We start from the raw sequence: 21159 nt of genomic DNA on the forward strand, positions 1-21159 counted from the left end.
ATTTTAACGTATCTTACACCGGAGTAATTTGGGTTGAACTCAGCAGCCCTAAGCACTGTGCCGCAGGAACTTGTGCAGACAAAGCGCGGGGACGGACCCTGACTCCGGTCCCTGACTCCGGTCCGCGTCTCCGCTGCTCCCTCCCTCCCTTGCCCCGAGGATTAGACACAGGAGATGCTGCCTCATACTCTCGCGAGAAGCACGGAGCTCTTCGATCCTCCGATTCTCCCAGCCGCACCACGGGTGCTCCCACCTGCTGAGAACCGGAGTCTGGCGATGCCAAGCGGCTTCTGGGAATTGTAGTTCCGGGCAGGATGAGGGCAGCACGCCTTTCTCCGCTCCTTCTTACGCATGCGCGACTCCGAGCTGGCCAAAGAAGTTCTTACCCTTTGTGAGGCCCGGGATGGGAGGTGAGTTGGTTGTGGTGATGTCGCTCGTCTCCGTTCGGCCTCGGCGGTGGTTCCCCGGGTCGTTTTGTGCCGAGTCGGGGCTAGAGTGCGCGTTCGTTAAAGGGGCCTCGAGGGCAGACCATGAGCCCTGTCCCTTCTCACTCTGGCCTGATCCTCTCCTCGGGGGACGCGGTTGTGCCACGGGCGGGGCGGTCGCGGGGTCCTGGGCCAGTGCCCCGAGCGCGGCAGAATTTGTCCAAACTCCTGATGCCCCAGCGTCACCTCTTCCAGGCGCCCGGTTCCCCCAGGGACAGCTCCAAGCGGTAGGGACAGACATCTGAGGACCCAGCCTCAGGGATGCTGTCCCCGGGCTTCCAGGCTCCAGCGCCGTAGGACTGAGGCAGACTCCACGGTGAGAAAGAGACCCGACCTAACCCAGGCCTTTCATCAGAGCCCAGGAGGGAAGGCAGGAAGTGGGACCACGAGGCCCGGGGGGCTTCTAACTCGTCTGGCCAGGGAGATCTGAATTGGGGTGAAGAGCAGAATCTCCAGAACCAGGAGGAGGTGGTGATCATGGAGACAGATTTGGCTGAAATGCCTGAGAAAGGAGGTGAGAATTGCGGACGTGTTGAACTTGTGGCGTGGAAGGACGAAATTCCTGCTCCTGAAGGGAAAACGGTTGGCTCAGGGGAGGTGGCTCTTGGCTGGCTGTCTCCATTGTCTTGGGGATGGGTGGGCTTTTTAAGTGAGACTGAAGGGCTTGGTATGGGAGCACCGCCCTTTCCATGGCAGCTGGGCACATAGTGGACCCTTCAAAGCTACCCCCAAAATGTGAGTGAAATGTTAACTTCTATGGCAAGAATTCACCTCTTTGGTTGTCAAAAATGTTTTGTTTTACATAGGAGAAAACAGGCATAGTAGTTAATGACTGACTTCCGTTCTTCCTGACCGGTTTCATGAAGGTTGTGCTGTGACCTCCTACACCAGAATTCTCCCCGGGGTGGTTTTTAGATTTCTGGATTGTACCCCAGGCTCAACTAATGCTTATTACTTTGAGGTGGGGTCCAGTAATCTACATTATAAATGAGCTTTCAGAGTGAGAACCAATGAGAGCTGGGAAATTTACTGACATATTCTAATTTCTAGATCAGAGGATGCCATCTTACAGAATGTGTTATGATTATAGCAACTGAATTCGAGCCCAGAGTAGCAATATTCCCGCACATCTTGGGACGAGGGTCCTGGGAGGAGGTCGGTTGTTTTGGGGTACCTTCAGTCTCAGCGTTTGTAGGCAGCACGTATAGTATGTTGAAGCGGTTCTTAGACTTTAAATCTGAGTGGCAAGTTAAGCCTAGGTCTCATCATTACTGCTTTCTTGTCGTTAGCTCTGTCTTCCCAGGATTCTCCCCATTTCCAAGAAAAGAGCACAGAAGAGGGAGAAGTGGCTGCTCTGCGCCTCACGGCCAGATCCCAGGTGAGTGAGTCTGCTGATTATTGGAATTACACCTTGTTTCTTAGAGTACAGATGCACTCCCTTCTTTGTGATGTGGAGTTTCTTTATCCACTAAAGCCCATCTACAGAGCTGAGTTCTAAATCTAAGAGACTAGTCAGGAGACTAATGGACTCAGAAGAAAATGTTTTCTACTTAATAACACTGGATGGATTTCTTCCCTATTTAGTGTTTATTGTCCCTCAACAGATAGGTAAGCAGCATTTCCCTTTCTTAGCCTACTATGCTCATTTCTGTGCTTGGTAATGTGAGAAACTATTTTAAATATAATGTGGTACATACATACCTCTTAAAACTTGTTTCTCTAGAGGAAACAGCATGTATGTGACTTTAAGTAGCAATCTAAGAAAGCACTTAAATGCTGAAGTGATTGTAAAAATAATAAATACTCACATAGTTCAAAGAAATACTGGAAAAAGAAAGCCTATGAAGGCATAATTTAAAGAGTTACAGTTAGAATCTAGCCCTCTGAGATGATGAAATCTAAGGTATGATCATGTCTGCAACTTACTTTTATATTGTTGGCCCCTCTCTCCCAAAAGGTAAATATGACAAATATTACGAATGTTTGGCTAGGCGTGGTGGCTCATGCCTGTAATTCTAGCACTTTGGGAGGCCGAGGCAGGTAGATGACTAGGTCAGGAGATTGAGACCATCCTGGCTAACACGGTGAAACCCCGTCTCTACTAAAAACACAAAAAATTAGCCAGGCGTGGTGGCACGCACCTGTAGTCCCAGCTAGTCCGGAGGCTGAGGCAGGAGAATCACTTGAACCTGGGAGGTGGAGGTTGCAGTAAGCTGAGATTGCCCCACTGCACTCCAGCCTGGGCAATGAGGGAAACTCTGTCTCAAAAAAAAAAAAAAAGAATTTTTGAATTAAGTGGTGATTATACTGTATCAGTGATTATTGCATTAATCTTTCAACTTTTGTATGTTTGAAACTTTTATTAAAAGAAGTTAGGGCTGGGCACGGTGGCTCACACCTGTAATCCCAGCACTTTGAGAGGCCGAGGCAGGCAGATCACCTGAGGTCAGGAGTTCAAGACCAGCCTGACCAACATGGTGAAACCTCGTCTGTACTTAAAATACAAAAATTAGCTGGGCGTGGTGGCGCACACTTGTAATCCCAGCTACTCCGGAGACTGAGGCATGAGAATCACTTGAACCCAGGAGGCAGAGGTTGCAGTGAGCCCAGATAGGGCTACTGCACTCCAGCCTAGGTGAGAGTGAAACTGCCTCAAAAAAAAAAAAAAGAAGTTGAGTAGGAGAAAAGGAGCTTTCCATGATGTGTGTGGCATACCACAACCCAGAGATTCCTCAATCAGCCTTTCTCTTTGCTTCTGTAATCCAAGGTGTAAAAAGTAGATACTGCACGTTCATAGTGTTTGTAAAAGTCACTTCCTTTATGTACTTGCCTGTCTCCATTGGCTTCTCAACTGTCTTACATTAGTCTTGAAGACTATTAGTCAAGAAGCTTTAAGTTGCAGCTGATAAAATCAATTCAAATGGGTCTAAGTGAAAAGAAGTAACTATTGACTAACTGAAAAATCTAGGTCTGGCTACATATAGGGCTCAAACAAGAATGTTAAAACCTAATTCTTCATTTTACTGACCTTTTCTTTTCTCTCCATGGGTTTTATGGCCAAACAAGTTTTGCTCCTAGTGTTGGCCTCTAACACGAGTTTAGGCTTACATCTTCCTGTGTTGAAGGCCAGAGAAAAAGGGCAGATTCTCTTCTAGTCATTCTTGCAGAAGTGCTGGGATTGACTCTAATGGGGTATTAGGCCCATTCCTGGATGAGATATTGGCCAAATCTAAGTGTAATTCTTTATAGAATATACCTACATACACACACACACGCGCATGCACGCACACAGATCCCACCCATGAGTCAGAGATGGCGTCAGTACTACCTGAGCTACACAGATTCAAAGTGGCCAGGCATAGTAGCTAGGGGAAAATTAGGGCACAGGTACCAGAAGCGTGAATATATATTTCAATACTTTGATATCAGATTCAACACAGTTAACAGCATCAAGGTGATTGAACCTGTTATGGAAAATTTTAAAAACTCTCTTTGTGCATTTTATTAGATTTTTAAAATGCAATATTGGAGCTTTATTTCTTATTGGAATTTGCCTGGGCTATTTTTTAACCTTTGATTTATTAGATTTTTTTTTTTTTTTAAGTTGGAGTCTTGCTCTGTCGCCCAGGCTGGAGTGCAGTGGCGCGATCTCGGCTCACTGCAAGCTCCGCCTCCCGGGTTCACGCCATTCTCCTGCCTCAGCTTCCCGAGTAGCTGGGACTACGGGCACCTGCCACCGCGCCTGGCTAATTTTTTTTGTATTTTTAGTAGAGACGGGGTTTCACCGTGGTCTCGATCTGCTGACCTCGTGATCCACCCGCCTCAGCCTCCCAAAGTGCTGGGATTACAGGCATGAGCCACCGCGCCGGGCCGATTTATTAGATTTTTTAAAATATTAAAAGTTTTAGTTCTTCTTCAATGTAATAAAGTGAAAAACACAGACATACAGAAATGTAAAGGTAATGCTACTTCCCCTTCAAATTCAGTCCCTGCCTCTCTCCACTATGTATATTTTTTCACATTTTTTGTTGTACTTGCACTACTATATTCAGACATATGGTATACTATATTTCCTTCCATTTACCCACCAGTACCCAACCTAGCAATAATATTTTGTTTGGATGGCCTATTCTGTATATAGGATGTGGCTTTTTAAAAACACTTTTTTATAAGGGAAACTTGCTCATTCACATATAATACATGTACTTCAAACTTTTCTTGCCATATGATTTTTATAATTCTGTTTCCTGTGCTTTATTGTTTCCTCTTTTGTAGTTTTCCTTCTGTTTGTGTAATGGTTTGCATTTTTGTTGTTCTGGCTTTTTCTTCTAATTGTTGGGCACTTAATCCCCACTGAATGTTGATTTAGTTACGTATATGCAGATTCTAGGCTAAAGGTCATTTTTTCCTCATAATGTCTTTTCTACTTAGGGGCTACTTAGTGATTTTTACATATTATTTTATCTTAAGGGAATAATTCTCTTATTTCTTAAATCTTAGATTATTTTCCGGATAGTAGCTTTACTTTGAGATAATTTTAGACATAAGAAATGTTGCAAATAGCACAAAGAACTTGCATATACTTCACCCAGATTTTGGAAAAATTTATATTTTACTTTGCTTTATTATTATTTTTTCAAAATCAGGACATTCACATTGGCATAATACTATAACCTATTGACCTTATTCAGATTTTTCCAGCTGTCTTATTTTTCTCTTTCTAAAATTTCTGCTTTTATATTGTAAATATTTCTCTTTGCCTTTGTTTTTTGTTCTAACTTGATTTGTGTGCTCTGGTCATTTATTTACATTTTAAAAAAATGAAATGGAAGTGTTTAAAGCTACGAAATTTCCTCTGAGTACAGTTTTAGCCATTTGGCTTTTTTTTTTCCTATTTTATTTCATTATTTTCGTATTTTGATATATTTTCTCAGTTATTATAAATTATTCTGTTCTATTTTTGGAATGTACTGAAATTTACTTTGTTACTTTTTGCAAATGCTACATGAATGTTTAAACAGAAGGTGTTTTCTATCCAGTTAGAGCATTTGATTCATATTTATTTCAGTAACCTTGAAATATTATTCCTGTTGTCTATGGGTTTACTTAAAGGTGCATGTTCAATGCAGATATGTATCTATCTCCTTATGATTTTTGTGTTTTTTGTCTTATAGAAGTATAATCTTATGATATTTTATACATAAATATTTATGAATTGTATCTCATAAATTGGAGCCATTTTCCAATTTAATGCTTTTTGCCTTGAATTAATTCATGTTTAACTGGATTGGTTTTTGCTGTCTTTTCTTTCCATGACTTCTCCATTTACAAGTTCTCTATTGCAGTTCATCTTGTGATTGGCTAGATTGACTCTTCAATTTTTTTATTGAGGACTCAGAGAAGCATTATGTGGATGTGACTTTTTTTCCCTCTGCTTATATTTTACTTTAATCAAACTACATTGTTGACTTATTGGTTCATATTTTAATACTTTATTCCCCAGAAAAATTGTAGTTTCTCAATGGAGAAACCAGGGTCATCTTTTGGTTCTCATATTGAATCTAGCATAGTATGCCTGGCATATAATTGATAGTTACCCTTTACATAAAATACTCCGAATCTGATGACCATTAGAATACTTGTCATTTATCATAGACAGTTCCCCTCTTAAGTGCATCTCAGGCTTTTGCTCCAGGGCCAGCAGAAACTGGGGGATGAAAGAGAAGTTATCAAGGGAAAGATGTTGAAAAAATATTTTATGTTTTAGGAAAAGGTGACATTCAAGGATGTGGCCATGGACTTTACGCCAGAGGAGTGGGGGAAGCTGGATCCTGCACAAAGGGATGTGATGCTGGAGAACTATAGGAACCTGGTCTCACTTTGTAAGAATGGATTCTCATTGTGATTCTGGAATCTGCTTATGGGAGCATCATTGCTTTAATGAAAGTGAAATAGCTTAACAAAGCCTTGACCTTTGCATTCAGAAGTCAAAAAGTGTTAATTCTTTTTGGCCTGTGTAGAAAATCTGTTTTTGCTCTAGATTCTTGATGAAATGTCTATGCTTGTTTTGTATCAGGATTCTTTGGGTTTAAGTGACAGAAACTTAACTCACACTCTTATAGGGGAAAAAAATTTTGATTTTTCAGAGATCCAAATATATTATCAAGAATTTCCTTTATTCATTGATTTATTTTTAATCAGTTGGCTTGGTTTTGCTCTGTATTAGCTTTATTCTTAGGATTTCCCCATGTGGCAAAGATGGCCAGTGGCAGTCCCAGGGTTACGTTATTCTTCCAGTTAGATACCTAAGCTAAAAAAGAAAATGCTGCTTTCCTGGGAGTTTCAGCAAATAAGGTCACAGGCCCATCAGTGAAACAATCTCTAGAGCCAGCGAGATTGAGTACTCAGTGGCCAGTTTTAGATCCTGGGCCTACTAGCATGCATGCATACACACATGCATGCATATGATTGCATGAGGGGTGGAGGGGACTGTTAGCCCCTCCCAAACCTCATGTAAAAAAAATCCCCTAAGAAAGTGACTTCTGAGGCCGGGCGCGGTGGCTCACGCCTGTAATCCCAGCACTTTGGGAGGCCGAGGCGGGCAGATCACGAGGTCAGGAGATCGAGACCATCCTGGCTAACACGGTGAAACCCCGTCTCTACTAAAAATACAAAAAATTAGCCGGGCGCGGTGGCGGGCGCCTGTAGTCCCAGCTACTCGGGAGGCTGAGGCAGGAGAATGGCATGAACCCGGGAGGCGGAGCTTGCAGAGAGCCGAGATTGCGCCACTGCACTCCAGCCTGGGCAAAAGAGCGAGACTCCGTCTAAAAAAAAAAAAAAAAGAAAATGACTTCTAGTAACTGAAGAAGGACAGGAAAAACATTAGAAGATAAAACTTCAGTTACCACCGTTACAGTTATGTGGTGCTGCCATTGAGGTCCCGCTTTTTCCTCCTTTCCTGTGGTAAGGACTAATTTGCAGCATCTCTCTGAAGTTTCCTCACACAATAAGGAAATAAAGAGAAATTCCTTTCTTTTCTGACAGTTGAAAATATTTGTATTTTCCAAATCCAACTGAACTCCTTACCAGGCCCAGACTCTTGCTGCAAATATTTAAGCTTCATTTAGAGGTCCACCCTCCCTTACTTCAGCTCTTCCTGTAATACTTTGTAGATGAAGAGGTTGAGACCATATTCCGGTTTAGATCTTTATACCCATTACAAATAACTAAGTCCAGCAGGACAGTGGCCATGAAAGTTGTGCGTGGTGGCTCACACCTGTAATCCCAGCACTTAGGGAGGCAGAGGTGGGAGGATAGCTTGACCCCAGGAGTTCGAGACCTGCCTGGGCAATATAGTGAGATCCCATTAATTTTAAAAATAAAAAGTAAATTTTTATAAATTAAAAAGATAAGAAAGAAAGTTGGAATTCACTAAGGAATATGTAACAATTCAACCTGCTTGAAGAAAACTTCCACAAATAACTTACTCCCATTACTTTCTTCTTTCTGTCTTTTTCTTTTTTTAAATGAATAGGGCTTCCAGTTTCCAAACCTGAGAACTACAACTTGGAGAATGGAAAAGAACCATTGAAGCTTGAGAGAAGAGCCCCCAAAAGCAGCTATTCAGGTAAGCCAGATAGATGGGAGTCTTTAGAAATGATAGTCCAGCAGGACAATGAAGAAATACTTTTCAGTGCTTAAGAAAGTGCCTGTGTGCCCTTATTTTTAATTTTTTTTTTAAAATTCTAAAGCATTTAAAATATATACAGAAGTCCAGAAAATAAAATAACACTCATGTATCCATCACTGAGATTAGACACATACTAATATTTTGCTTCGTTTGCCTCTTTTCTTTCTTCCTTTCTTTTTCTTACAATATAAAACTAATAATTATACAGTTGGATGAATTTTCACAAATTTAGCACATTCATGTAACGATTGCCCAAATCAAGAAATAGCCTTACCAGCGCCTCTAGAAGTACCCTTGTGCCCTCTTTCAGGCCCCTCCCTCCTCCCAAGGGTAACCTTATCCTAACTTATAGCACCAAGTTTTGATGGTTCTTGAACTTTCTATAAATGGAATCATATTGTATATACTCTTGTGTCTGGCTTCCTTCACTGAATACTAGCTGTGAGATATATCTTTGTTGCTGTATATCATCATAATTTATTCATTATCATTGTATAATTTTTCATTTTGTTAATATACCAGTTTATTCTTCTGAAGATGAGTATTTGGATAGTTTCCAGTTTTTAGCTGTCTGAATAATGCCACTATGTACACTTTTTTAATACTTTTTGGTGAACAAATATATGCATTTCTTCTGGATATATACATACAAGTAGACTTGTTTTATCAGAGGATAGATACATACTCACTTTTGGTAGATAGTGCCAAAGAGGTTTCTAGAATCATTGTACCAATTACACTCCCAGCAGCAGAGTATGTGCGTTCTAGTTGTTCCACATGCTTGTCAACACTTAATATTGCTTGTTTTCATTTTAGCCATCCTTTTGAGGTGTGTGATATCTTTTATTTTTTAAGAGATAAAAAATATTACATATTCAGTTAAAGCCCTTTTATTCTCAGCTGGGTATGGTGGCTCACACCTGTAATCCCAGCACTTTGGGAGGCCAAGGTGGGTGGATCACCTGAGGTCAGAAGTTTGAGACCAGCCTGGCCAACGTGGTGAAACCCCATCTCTACTAAAAATACAAAAAAATTAGCCGGGCATGGTGACAGGCACCTGTAATCCTAGCTACCTGGGAGGCTGAGGCAGGAGAATTGCTTGAACCCAGGAGGCAGAGGTTGCAGTGAGCCGAGATCATGCCATTGCACTCCAGCCTGGGCGACAGAGGGAGACTCCGTCTCAAAAACAAAAAACAAAAAACAAAAAAAAGGAACCCTTTTATTCTCTTTCTCCCCTAGAAGTGACCATTATATCTTGAAATTGGTATGAATCATTTTGGTGTTTGTGTATGTGTGTGTATACACAGAGACATATACATATGTGTATAAAACAATATGTATGTTTTATTGTTACACTTTTTCTTATGTAGTCTGATTTTTTAAAGTTCACATTGTATTTTGATATTAATCTGGGTTAATATATATGAATTATGTTTATTCATTTTAACTACTGTGGAGTAATAAGTCCACTGTATGAATAAACTGAACAGGTTTTTTTTCTCATTAGTAGCAGTTACAGTGATCATCCTTTTTTCGGTTCCTTATGTTCATCTTGAGAGCTGGTTTAGGGAGATAACTGGAAGAAGAATTAGTAGGTCTTAAATCATCACATGTTTAGCTTTATTAGGAACTGCCAACAGTTGAGTTACCAGACTTGTTAATTTTTATCAATCTGACGGATGCAAAATGATGTTTTAAAATTTTCATTTCTCTGAGGGATAAATACAAGTTTGAGCATTTCATGTTAGTTGGCTATTCAAGTTTCTTCTTGTGAGTTACCTGTTGATACCCTTTGCCTGTTTTTTGACATTGGGCTGTTTATATATTTTCTCTTGATTTGGTGGAGTTCTTCATATATTTTAGGTACTAATCTATGACAGAAGTAGCATTGCAAGTCAGTGAGAGGAAATTGGTTCTTCTAATCTTTGGCTTATTTTATTTTCTGGTGTGTTAGACATATAGAATTAAACATTTTTAATAACAAACTTTTTTTTAAATATTGCTTTTTGTGAATTGTCTATCTACTTTATCCCAGTGTCAGAAAGATTTTTATTCCAAAATGTTCAATTTTGTTTTACAGGTATTTATTTTTGTATATGATGAAATGGGAAAACTAATTTTGTCTTTTTCCATGCTGAAAACCAATAAGTCCAGCATTGTTCATGGAATAATCTTATGTTACTGATTTATAATGCTACCTGTGGTAAACCCAGTTCCCCTGCATACTTAGTTCTGTTTCTTGTCTCTCTGGTTTACTTGTCTATGTCCAATACCAGACTGTCTTAATTACTATACTTAGTATTATATATCGCTCATAAAGAAAATCTTTCCTGGATATTCTTATTTTAAAAAAAATTATACTTTTGAATATTGAAAGAGTTTAAAAATCTTTCCCTGTGATTATGGATATGTCTGTTTCACCTCAGAGACCTATCAGTTTCTGTGACTTACCCACTCACCACCCCTCTCCCTTTTTGGGGGTATTGCAGTTTTCATAGTGGTCTGTTAAGAGGTCCTTATATATGAGGTTTTTACCTTTTGTTATGTTACAGATATTTTTTCTAGTTTTTGACTTTCAGTTTTGCTATGCATTTTGTTGTACAAGTTTAATTTTTTACAATCTTTTCTTTTCTGCCTTTTCAGTGCTGCTTAAAACGTTTTTCATTAACCCAAGGTTACATATATATTTGCCTCTGTTTCCTAGTATATTCTTTAATTTTTTCTTTAGATTCTTAATCCATTTGGAATTGCTTCTTACTTCTCTGAGTGTATCTTCTTAGCCTTCTTTTTTGAACAATTAAATATTCTAATTGCTCAAAATTTGATTTTAATCTCCCTTCCTTTTGTATACCTGGAGTCATAAACTTGAGTACTTACATGGGCCAGGAGGTAATATCACTGAGTTAAGCAAGCAAGGTGGAAACTGGTGAATCAGAGGAGTACAGGCTTCAACTGAAAGGAGTAGCTCTAGCTCAAGGGCTGGCAAGCTTTTTATGTAAATGGCTAGACAGTAAATAATTAGGCTTTGTGGGACATGGTCTCTCTACAGCCATTCGATCTTCCACAGTAGTATGAAAGCAGCCCTAGAAAATACATACATGAATGGGTATGTTCCAGTAAAAATTTATTTAGCAAAGTAGGCAGCAGGCTGTAGCTGCCAATCCCTGCTCTAAATGGTAGTTTTCGTTCAGTATGCTTCCAGTTTTTTTCAAGAGAGAAACCCTAAATTTGCATTTATCTGTAATCTCCCTTTTTTTTTTTTTTTGAGATGGAGTCTCGCTCTGTTGCCCAGGCTGGAGTGCAGTGGTGCGATCTCGGCTCACTGCAAGCTCTGCCTCCCGGGTTCACGCCATTCTCCTGCCTCGGCCTCCTGAGTAGCTGGGACTACAGGCGCCCGCCACCACACCCGGCTAATTTTTTTGTATTTTTAGTAGAGATGGGGTTTCACCGTGTTAGCCAGGATGATCTCAATCTCCTGACCTCGTGATCCGCCTCCCTCGGCCTCCCAAAGTGCTGGGAGTACAGGCGTGAGCCACTGCGTCCAGCCATAATCTCCCTATTTTTAACTGGTGTAACTAGTTTTAAAAGTTTGTATAAAAAGTGTGGCCCAAAGAAAATGTGTCTAAGATCTGATTTGGCCAACTGATCAACTGTTTGTAGCCTCTACTTACTACTTCATTAGTCTCATCATTCCCACAACCAGTTACCTTCTATCAAGATGAGTCCCAAATTGGTATTTCCGTCCTAGAGCTCTCCTCAGGGCTGTTCTCAACATCTTAACTATTTGATTCTTTTGTTTGCTTATGTCAAAGATACTTCAATACAACATGTTTAAAACTGAATGTCTAAAATAAATCTAAATTTCCCATCTCCCCAACAGCATCCTTTTCCAGTAATTGTTTTAATGGTACTTACTGTCATCAAATTGTACGTGGTGGAAATCTATGCACAGTCTTTACATCTCCCCCTCTCTCCTTTATCCAATTCATCACTGTATTTACCTAATTATATTCTAAGTATTTCTTTACTGTTAATTTTCCTTTATATATTTTTTGTTTTCTTGGATTACTGTGATAATCTTTGTGATTCCGCCTTTGCCCCCATACACTTCATTCTCAACATTGTAGTGAGACTGATATTTTCATAATCAAATCTGATCTTGTCATCACTCTGCTTGAAACATTTGAATGGCTTCTCGCTGCCTTCACGGTAACAGACAAAATCCTGGAGGTCTACAATATCTTGTGAAATCTGGCTTTTACTCATTATCCCAACCTCATTTCACAGCTACTCTTCTTCCATCTCTTTGCTCTAGTGTAGCAGTTCTGAATGCTTTGGCATCAGAGGACCTACTGTAACTATAAAAATTGTTAAAGACCCTAAAGATGTTTCATTTATGTAGGTTATGTCTACCAATAGTTACTATACTACAAGTTAAAACAGAAAAATTTTAAGCTATTAGCTAATTCATTTAAAAATAATTGGCCGGGTGTGGTAGTCCACACTTGTAGTCCCAGTGCCTTGGGAGGCCAAGGTGGGTGGGTCGATTAAGCCCAGGAGTTAGAGACCAGCCTGAGCAATAGAGACCCCATCTCTTAAAAGAAAAATAGAAATAAAAAATTATAAACCTGTTGTGTGTTAGCACAGTATTTTTTTTTTTTTTATTAAAAAGCATCTGTTTTCTTTAACCAAAAAATGTTATTAAGAAGTATGGCATTGTTTTACACTTTTGCCAGTCTCTTTAAAGTATGACATAATAGAAGGTAGCTATATTCTTACAACTGCTTCTGAATGCAACTTGATATGACATGTTGTTTTGGTTGCCGTGCATGGAGAAAATCCAGCATCACACAGATACAAGTTGGAAAAGGAAGGAGTATTTTATAGTCTTTTCAGGTAATTATGGCTATTCTTCTTTGACACAGCTCCAAAACTGAACAAGTGATACTTTCTGAAAGATTAGGTACAATGTAGAATCTGAAACCACATCCATGAATTTTTCATATATTGAAATCTATCAATCTTTTGGGCAATATTTGTTCACTAAGTTATGCAGATCTTCTTTGTTGACACCTTGTATTATGCAATATTTTTGAATATTATAACTTTTAGCATCACAACTGACCTTATCAGAAAAGCCTTTAAGTTTTAGGAAGCCATCAAGCTCTCGGTAGTAAATAGAAGTTTTCCAAAACTTGTAATTTCTGCCTGATAGCTCAAATTTTATAAAAAACTCATTTGTTGTCCTTGATACGACAGGTTCACTTTGTTCATTTTTGAGTCTGCCAGATACCCAAGTTAGATAACATAGTTTGCCATTCAGTCATCCTTTCAGGGAAAATGGTGGTCTGTGAAACAAGTGGCTGGTTCAGCTCACAACTCAAATGATTGCATGGTGTATTTCCTCAAGACAACCATTGTTCTTTGGTATAAACAGAATTGCTTTACGAATATTTCCTATTTCATTAACCCTGAATATTAAAAAGGCACTTCAAGGGTTAAAATTCAATGAAATTAATGTTTATGCTTCCTTAGACATTTTTAAATAAAACTGGCTTTTTTTTTTTTTTTTTAAACCAAGAGTACATGATGGGGAAGAATACAAGGACTACTAGTAAGTTTAGTATCATTGTGTTGATTTGTGCGAAGTTGTAAGCAATTTTACCATTACTTTTACAACATCATTGAAAATGTTGAGACAATGAAAAAGGCCAATAACATCTAAATGTTATTTTGGAAGCAGTTTTGAACTTACAGTTTCCCAGGGGTTCATGGACCATACTTGAGGATCTTTACTGCTACGTACCTATACAAGCCTTATATCAATTTATATTTTATCTATTTAACAAGCACTTAATGTAGCACTTATGCTGTGTCAGAGTTTTAAGTGCTTCATAGATATTTGCATTTAATGCTCATTAAGGTAGGTATTGCTGTCATTCCTTGCAAGATGGGTACTGTTATTGCCCCCTCTTATACATAAGGAAACCAAAGTAAAGAGGTTAAATAACTTATCCAGTATCACACAGCTAGTACATGGCAAAACTGCAGTTCAGATTTTGCTTGTGAATGTTAGATTAAATTTTTTCTTCCTCTATATGCATAGTGTCTGTTTTTTCCCAGAGCTTAGCACATGGAAGATATTCTATAAATATTTGTTAAATAAAATGGATAGAAGATGAATAGATAGATGAATGAATATAATTTATTTGAGTGTGTGAAATGAGTGACTCATCTAACTTAATTTTCTTCTAATAGTTAATCGGTTGCCATGGCATCATTGGAAAACAAATCTATGTTGAAGAACCAGCTTCATATTATCTTTAATTCTTACATATACTTTATTTCTGTATTTGCTCTTCTATTTTACTCCTGTTTATTTCTTTGAACTACCCTGTTTAAAATATTTTCTCTATATAAATTAGCTTTATATTGGATATAAAAATTCTACTATATTTATATTAGATAGATTTAGAGAGGTTAAGCTTCCATCTCTGCCCTCTCTCCCCTGTTCTGATGTTTTCCCTATAGGTACAAATTTTTATTAGTTTTCCATTTATCCTTTTTTTATTGTTTTTTTAAAATGTAAGCAAACAGTATAGGTATTTGTACCCCTTTTTTTTTTTCTTTATAAAAAAGTAGCAAACTGTGCATGCTTATTTATATCTTGCTTTTTCTTTTTAAACTTAATATATCCTGGTGGTCACCTTATAGCAATATGTAAAGATCTTTATCATTTTTTAAGGAGATGCATAGTACTCCATTGTTTGTATCCACTATATGTTCAATCATTTCTGTATAGTAAGATATGTGAGATGTTATCAGCCTTTTGCTACCTCAATTAGTGCTTCAACAAATAGCCTTGTGCATATATCATTTCATATATTTGTCATTATGCCTTTGGGAGATCATAGGTTTTTGATCAGCAAAATGTTATAAGAGCATTGTTAGGAAGATTAAACTGGCAATGGAATACATATTTGGATGTGAGTAGGATTGGAATAGTGAAAATTTAGAAGCCATAACTGTACTCTACACTAAGATGGTTATATGCCTAGAAATTTATTACAACAAGTAGGTATTCTATAAAAAGTTATTTCTTCCCATCCTGATCTGTGTACTCATTGTCTGCTCATCTGTGGATACATTGCTGCATCAGCATCTCTACTCTTATATTTCTTGTCGTCTTTCCCCTCTTGTGACTCTACTGGATAGGATGTACTTATTTTCTCTGCATATTCTGAGCATTTGTTTCCCTCCATTTGTTTCTCTTTGCAAATCATCTGAAAGAGTCAAATCCACTTGCTCCTTGAAGGCATGCTTTTCACTTTCATTAACTCTTACCTATTACAGAACTGCCTTTTTGTTGAGCACAGAAAACGAAGGAAATTTGCATTTCCAATGTCTTTCAGACGTGGAGACTAGACCACAGAGCAAGGATTCAACTTCAGTGCAAGATTTTTCCAAAGCAGAATCATGCAAAGTTGCAATAATAGACAGACTGACACGGAATAGTGTCTATGACTCTAACTTGGAAGCAGCCCTTGAATGTGAAAATTGGTTAGAGAATCAGCAAGGAAATCAGGAGAGACATTTGAGAGAAATGTTCACTCACATGAATTCACTCTCTGAGGAAACAGACCATGAGCATGATGTATACTGGAAAAGCTTCAATCAGAAATCTGTCCTTATCACTGAAGACAGAGTTCCCAAAGGATCTTATGCCTTCCATACACTTGAAAAAAGCTTGAAACAAAAATCAAACTTAATGAAAAAGCAGAGAACTTATAAAGAGAAAAAACCTCATAAATGTAATGATTGTGGTGAACTCTTCACCTACCATTCAGTGCTTATTCGACACCAGAGAGTCCATACTGGAGAGAAACCCTATACCTGCAATGAATGTGGGAAATCTTTTAGCCACAGAGCTAATTTAACTAAACACCAGAGAACTCATACTAGAATTCTCTTTGAATGCAGTGAATGCAAGAAAACCTTCACAGAAAGCTCATCCCTTGTAACACATCAGAGAATTCATGTTGGAGAGAGACCTTATGAATGCAATGAATGTGGGAAAGGTTTTAATCGAAGTACACATCTTGTGCAGCATCAGTTGATTCATACTGGAGTGAAGCCTTATGAATGTAATGAATGTGATAAAGCTTTTATTCATTCATCAGCACTCATTAAACATCAAAGAACTCATACTGGAGAGAAACCTTATAAATGTCAAGAATGTGGGAAAGCCTTTAGCCATTGCTCATCCCTAACTAAGCATCAGAGAGTGCATACTGGAGAAAAGCCATATGAATGCAGTGAATGTGGAAAAACTTTTAGTCAGAGCACACATCTTGTTCAACATCAGAGAATTCATACTGGAGAGAAACCCTATGAGTGTAATGAATGTGGGAAAACCTTCAGCCGGAGCTCCAATTTTGCTAAACATCAAAGAATTCATATTGGAAAGAAACCTTACAAATGTAGCGAGTGTGGAAAAGCTTTCATTCATTCATCAGCTCTTATTCAACATCAGAGAACTCATACCGGAGAGAAACCCTTTAGATGTAATGAGTGTGGGAAAAGCTTTAAGTGCAGTTCATCTCTCATTAGACATCAAAGAGTTCACACTGAAGAGCAACCCTGAAAAATTACTGAATGTAAAGAAATGTAAGTTGGTTTTATCACTATATTAAATACTTGAGTGTTTAGGTGGAAGGCTCATCCGTAATATGCATGTGAGGACCAATTCTGTATGCATCTAATTTCATTTGTGTAATACATAGTTTTGAGCCATAGGCAGGTTCCTTATGTCCGTTAATTTGATAATTATGAAATCTAGCCAGCGATTTCAAAATTTTAATCTCCAACCTCCCAAATAGCTATTTGTGGAAATTCAAGAAGTCCCTGAGAGTGGGTAGCAGTACAAACATTGTGAAATCCAGCTTTCCCCTTTCTTGGTTATGTCAGAGCTTTGTTGTAAGCCTCTCGCTTTGCAAGGAAATTCTTATCAGCTAGATTAGGCTGAGGGTTTACATCCTTATCATCAGGAAGACAAAATGTTGTTATTTATTACTCTTTGAGTCCCAAGTAGAGATCTAGATGCACATATGGCGTAATTCCTGTAGAGTGTAATTTCTTTTATATTAGCCATAAAAACCAAAAAGGCTGAGTTGGAAGTCCTTAGAATTCCCTTCCTCCCTCAACAAGCTGCTGTCTAATTTGATGACCATAACTAGGATGTTTAATATTTACAGACAATTCTAAGTTATGTTCACATGGATTATGTTCATCATTGATTTTTTTTTTTTTTCCTTGAGACGGAGTCTTGCTCTGTTGCCCCAGCTGGAGTGCAGTGGTGCAATCTCGGCTCACTGCAACCTCTGCCTCCTGGGTTCATGCCATTCTCCTTGCCTCAGCCTCCCAGGTAGCTGGGACTACAGGCGCCCGCCACTATGCCTGGCTAATTTTTTTTGTATTTTTAGTAGAGACGGGGTTTCATCATGTTAGCCAGGATGGTCTTGATCTCCTGAACGCATGATCTGCCTGCCTCGGCCTCCCAAAGTGCTGGGATTACAGGCATGAGCCACCGCGCCTGGTGTCATCATTGATTTATATCATTGTTGTCCCTCTACCGGCTAGACCTTCTTTCATTTTCCATTTCCCTGGGAGTTTACGTGAAGTAGTGAATGGGTCAAAATCTTAACAGTGGTTGTTGATCAAGTCCCTCCTTTCTTATCCTTGGCACTGAATGAATCCTTGGTTTTCTATAATCAAAGAGTCAGGGAGACTTCTTTGTCTACATTATTCAGCTTTCTGTAAGCTATGCTGTGTCCATTTGAGAAAAAGCCCCAGGGATATTAAGGGTCTGAGAAGTTGAGTGGTTCAGTGTGTTATTATATTTAGGGTCCCAGTAAAGAAGAACTGAAACAACTGTGAGACACCAGGGCATACTTCCCTGTATGAGTGGAAAACAGGTATGGAAAAATAGCTCACAGTATAGTCCTCAGCTGACTTGCTTGAAGATAAGCAGCTTCCCTTCATGAAGAAGTTGCCATTTCTCTGGCCTTCATATTTACCTACTTTTTGTTGTCATCTGTATTAGTTCAATCTCACACTGCTATAAAGAAATGCCTGAGACTGAGTAACTTATAAAGAAAAAAGGTTTAATTGGCTCATGGTTCTATGGGCTGTACAGGAAGTATGACTGGGGAGGTCTCAGGGAGCTTTTACTCATGGCAAAAGGCAAAGCCAGAGCAGGTATCTTCACAGGGCTGGAGCAGGAGGAAGAGAGAGAGGGGAGGTGCTACACACTTTTTATACAACCAAATCTCATGAGAACTCTCTCACGAGACAGCACTAGGGGGATGGTGCCAAATCATTCATGAGAAACTACCTGCATGGTCCAGTCACCTTGCACCAGGCCCCACCTCCAACATTGGGGATTACAATTCAACATGAGATTTGGGTGGGGATACAGATCTAAACCATATCATTTCTCAAAAAAAAAAAAAAGAAAAAAAAAGCACAGGAAAAGTAACTCACCTCTTTTACCATCTTAGTTTTTAGTACTAATGGTTTAGAGCAGGAATTGACAGACTGTGGCCTGGACTCATGGACCAACTCTGGCCCACCACCTGCTTCTCAGAAGAAAATTTTGTTGGAACTCAGCCACACTTACTCATTTACATGTTGTCCTTGACTGCTTTTGTGTCCAGTGTCAGAACTGAGTAACTGCAGCAGAGGTTGTGCCTTTGGGCTTTAATATCACAAACAGAGCAGCTTATAAACAACAGAAACTTACTTCTCACAGTTTTGGAGGCTGGGAAGTCCAAGATCAAGATGTGAACAGATTTAGGGTCTAGGGAAGGTCTGCTTCTTGGTTAATAGAAAGCATCTTTCACTGTGTCTTCACATGGTAGAAGGGGAGAGCTCTGGTATCTTTGGCCCCTTATAAGGGCACTAATCCCATTCATGAGAGCTCATGACCCAATCACCTCTAAAAGGCCCCATTTTGTAATACCATCAATTAAGTTTCATTATATGACTTTGGTGGGGATGTAGCCCATAGTAGGTTGTATGTCCCTGAAAGCCTAAAATATTCACTATTTGGCTCTTTACAGAAAATATTTGCTGGGCCCCTGTTCTAGAGCATTCATCAAGAAGTGGGATAAAGGGTTTAAACCAGTCAGAGAAACTAGGTGGAATGGAAAAGTTGAACTTACTGAGAGATAATTGGGGTCAGAAAAATAAAAGAGATGGGAAATGATGCATCAAAATACTCCTACCTCTAGGATGTTACTATGTATTGTCAGGAGAATTCAAGTTACTGAAACTTGCCAGATTCTTGAGTGAAAAGAAATTCATTTGAGGGCCAAAATTTGACTAAGGAAAGAAGACCAACATGGGCTTTCCAAAGTTGAGTTTGAATTCTGCCACCCTGACTAAGCAGTCATGTGACCTTGAAAAACTCCCTACTCTGAGTCTCAGTTTCTTTATCTGTATTAGGTTTCAACAAAGGGAATAAATCATTGGCTTCTCATGAGGTTGTCATAAGGATTAAATAAGACAATGCATATAAAAGAACTGGCAGACAATAAATATAGAGTCCCCCACTCCTGCTTGGTGCTCTCTTTCTCTCTCCTTCTCTACATAGAGAAGTGCCAGAGCATCCGTCAGTAGAAGTTACTTAAGGGTGGCTGTGTCTTCCACATCTTTTGTTTACCCATGAAGAACTGTGAGCATCCTGTTCTCTGGCTTATCATAAAGATGGAACTTGACTTCTTTCTGCTCTTGCTTCCATCTGGTGCTGTTTTCTGCACAGCCTCCTTGAGACCTTTCAGAACCTTCTATTTTCCTAGTTTGTATCACTTAACCAGTGGCTGTCTGGGATGGTTCCAGAGGCTGAAGTTTGCAGTTGAATAGCATTTTAAATAGTGTTAAGGGATTTGGGATCTCTGGCCCTTTGTGTTTCAGTATTTGTCCTTTTTATGCCTGGTGTTTAACCTGCCACATGTTTGTACTGCAACATGAATCTTGGAAATTTTAATGTTATGCATTTCAGATGTTTTTGGTTATCTGTAAACTAAATGTGCCCTTATTGGCTCACTTGTCAATAAAGATGTTTGTATATGTATTGTCAGAAACTTTTGTAAATTACTTTTAAATTCTTCCTTTCTTAAAGCATATTTTAAGATGTAGTGAAGGACCAACCAAAAAATATCTCCATATCATTCAGGATACCAATCCCATTTCTAGCTGTTCATCTGGCTTCACAGCTTCTGGAGAGATGGGATGGGAGATACCCTCAGCAGCCCAAGTATCTGCAAGAATGTTAAGGAGTAGAGGAAGATAGTTTGTAACAAGTAGTGCTGAGTCCCCAGGCCAGGTTTAGGCACTACTCAATAGGGCTAATTGGGGTGAAACGGAGGGAATAACTTTGTATAAAAAGCACAGTTAAAATTAGGCAAAATGGGCCAGGTGCGGTGGCTCAAGCCTGTAATCCCAGCACTTTGGGAGGCTGAGGGAGGCAGATCACCTGAGGTCAGGAGCTCGAGACCAGCCTGACCAACATGGAGAAACCCCATCTCTACTAAAAATACAAAATTAGCCAGGCATGGTGACGCATGCCTATAATCCCAGCTACTCGGGAGGCTGAGTCAGGAGAATCACTTGAACCCGGGAGGCAGAGGTTGCAGTGAGCCAAGATAGTGCCATTGCACTCCAGCCTGGGCAACAAGAGCGAAACTCCATCTCAGAAAAAAAAAAAAAAATTAGGTAAAATGTAAAAATCTGATTTTGTGTAAGTTTTTAATTGTATCTGGTTTGGGGAAGACAATGTAATATCACCCAAAAGTATAAAAGTCATAATGTAACAATACTAAACATTCAAATTGATTGGCAATTAACTGGATCAATTATCTTTTGAAAATCTGTCATAGTTTTTATTTTCTTAGATGTGTTCTCACTTTTAAAAATATGTGTTTA

The 21159-nt window shown here is 39.1% G+C and overlaps 1 protein-coding gene across 3 annotated transcripts; it reads left to right on the forward strand.

Annotated features, from left to right (window-relative positions):
• The first annotated feature begins 208 nt into the window (after window positions 1-208).
• On the forward strand, window positions 209-20318 carry ZNF286A (zinc finger protein 286A). 3 transcript variants are annotated; one of them, XM_024235298.3, is made up of 6 exons: window positions 209-410; window positions 768-999; window positions 1775-1863; window positions 6253-6367; window positions 8020-8112; window positions 15588-20318. In XM_024235298.3, exons 2-6 carry the CDS (start codon window positions 963-965, stop codon window positions 16817-16819), a joined length of 1566 nt encoding a protein of 521 aa, XP_024091066.1. In that variant the 5' UTR covers window positions 209-410; window positions 768-962; the 3' UTR covers window positions 16820-20318. The 3 variants fall into 3 exon arrangements, with proteins under 3 accessions (XP_024091066.1, XP_024091065.1, XP_009249596.1); XM_024235297.3 differs by having other exon boundaries at window positions 212-410; window positions 681-999; XM_009251321.4 differs by lacking the exons at window positions 768-999; window positions 6253-6367 and having other exon boundaries at window positions 337-410.
• The last annotated feature ends 841 nt before the right edge of the window (window positions 20319-21159 follow it).

The sequence above is a fragment of the Pongo abelii genome, chromosome 19 (assembly GCF_028885655.2).
Source record: "Pongo abelii isolate AG06213 chromosome 19, NHGRI_mPonAbe1-v2.0_pri, whole genome shotgun sequence".
NCBI classification, from domain to species: domain Eukaryota; kingdom Metazoa; phylum Chordata; class Mammalia; order Primates; family Hominidae; genus Pongo; species Pongo abelii.